Here is a 1422-nt window from a genome sequence, read left to right as displayed (position 1 = left end):
ATAAAATTATTTATATGACTTATAGTTTCCTTAATCGTGCCTTTAAATATTGAAATAAAATTATTACAAAGGGTGTATCGGAACACATAAACCTTTCTTTTCCTAAACGAATTTCCATTCCAATTATCCTAAAAGATAAAGATAGACATTTTCTCACCGCAACATTAATTAAATTCATGCTTGAGGACACACATATTGACAGATGAACAAAAGCTAAATAGATGAACAGCCATATTCAACTTACAAAAAGGGAAGAAACTTACTGATAACTAGACTGACAATAGATCTACATATCATCAACGCAGGAACACGATTATGATAACTATTACCATGTTAACCGTTGGCAATATGGGTCCGGAGAGATCTGTTCGGTATCTTCCAATTAAAGCAAACACGACCCATAAACAACCTCAATCATTACCCCAGCAGCAAACCGATATTGAACTTAATCGCCACGTTTGTTGGGCGCATATGAATTACGGTATACTGTAAGTGCAAAGTCAAAATAATTCCACTGAAGGGTTACAGGTGTTGATATATTTTGAGGAATTTTATTCTTGGTGCTTTCGGGAGTTATGTGATTAGTTTGCTCTATTGTGCTGGTATACTTAGAAAGAATACCCTTAGTTCTAAGTACTTTGAATAAAGATGACATTTATATACCGTTCAAGAAACAATAAACATGTTACCTCATTTATTGACTCCTAACTCTCAAACTATTTTCTTGTCTTTATCCATAAAATGTCCACAACAATGTTATTAATAGTAGAAGTTAGTGCTTGCTTTTTTTTTTTTTTTTTTCTTTTTTTTAATAACTATATATCCCGTATCCTGAGGGCTACATATACATAGTGCCCTCGGATACAAAGATGAATGAGAGAAAAAGAAAACGATTTTCTTGTTTCGCAAATAGCCTGAATATAAATGTACTTATAATAACTTAAGCTATAAGCTTTATGAATTCGTAAACTTCAAAATTGTTAGTTTGCTATCAATCAAAATGATCCAAAAATCTATATTGTTATTTCCTTTTCTGGAATACTTTTTAATAAAAATTTTCTTATAGGTTTATCAGAAAATCAGCAACATATCGATACAAAATAATTCTAGAAGCCTCATTAAAAGGGATCAATCTCATCTTAGGTTCTTCCCTGCTTAGTCGTTTAATAACCAGTTTAATCATTACGATGTATTTAGTATGAAATTGGGTTAATATCATCCACCATACACTTTCATGAAGGAATTGTCCACAATCAAATACAAACCTCATTCTCAAATCCAATGGATAATATAAATTATAAGCACAGTTGATGCATGAACAATTACATGAAAGGAGTTTGTGCCGAAATACCTTGCTTTTGGTGTTTCATTTCTTGCCCAATACCCTTCACAAATGAGTGACATTAGATGCATGCAGCTTTT

The 1422-nt window shown here is 31.9% G+C and overlaps 1 protein-coding gene across 1 annotated transcript in view; it reads left to right on the top strand.

Moving 5' to 3' along the window:
* The first annotated feature begins 348 nt into the window (after nucleotides 1-348).
* Nucleotides 349-1422, top strand: part of LOC137640952 (uncharacterized) — an 11763-nt gene continuing 10689 nt past the window's right edge. The window contains exon 1 of the mRNA XM_068373410.1: nucleotides 349-488. Coding sequence (XP_068229511.1) covers nucleotides 349-488 — 140 coding nt within the window. The remainder of the gene's footprint in view (nucleotides 489-1422) is intronic.

This window comes from Palaemon carinicauda, chromosome 5 (genome assembly GCF_036898095.1).
Source record: "Palaemon carinicauda isolate YSFRI2023 chromosome 5, ASM3689809v2, whole genome shotgun sequence".
Classification (NCBI taxonomy): Eukaryota; Metazoa; Arthropoda; class Malacostraca; order Decapoda; family Palaemonidae; genus Palaemon; species Palaemon carinicauda.
This window is presented reverse-complemented; position numbering and strand designations above follow the sequence as displayed.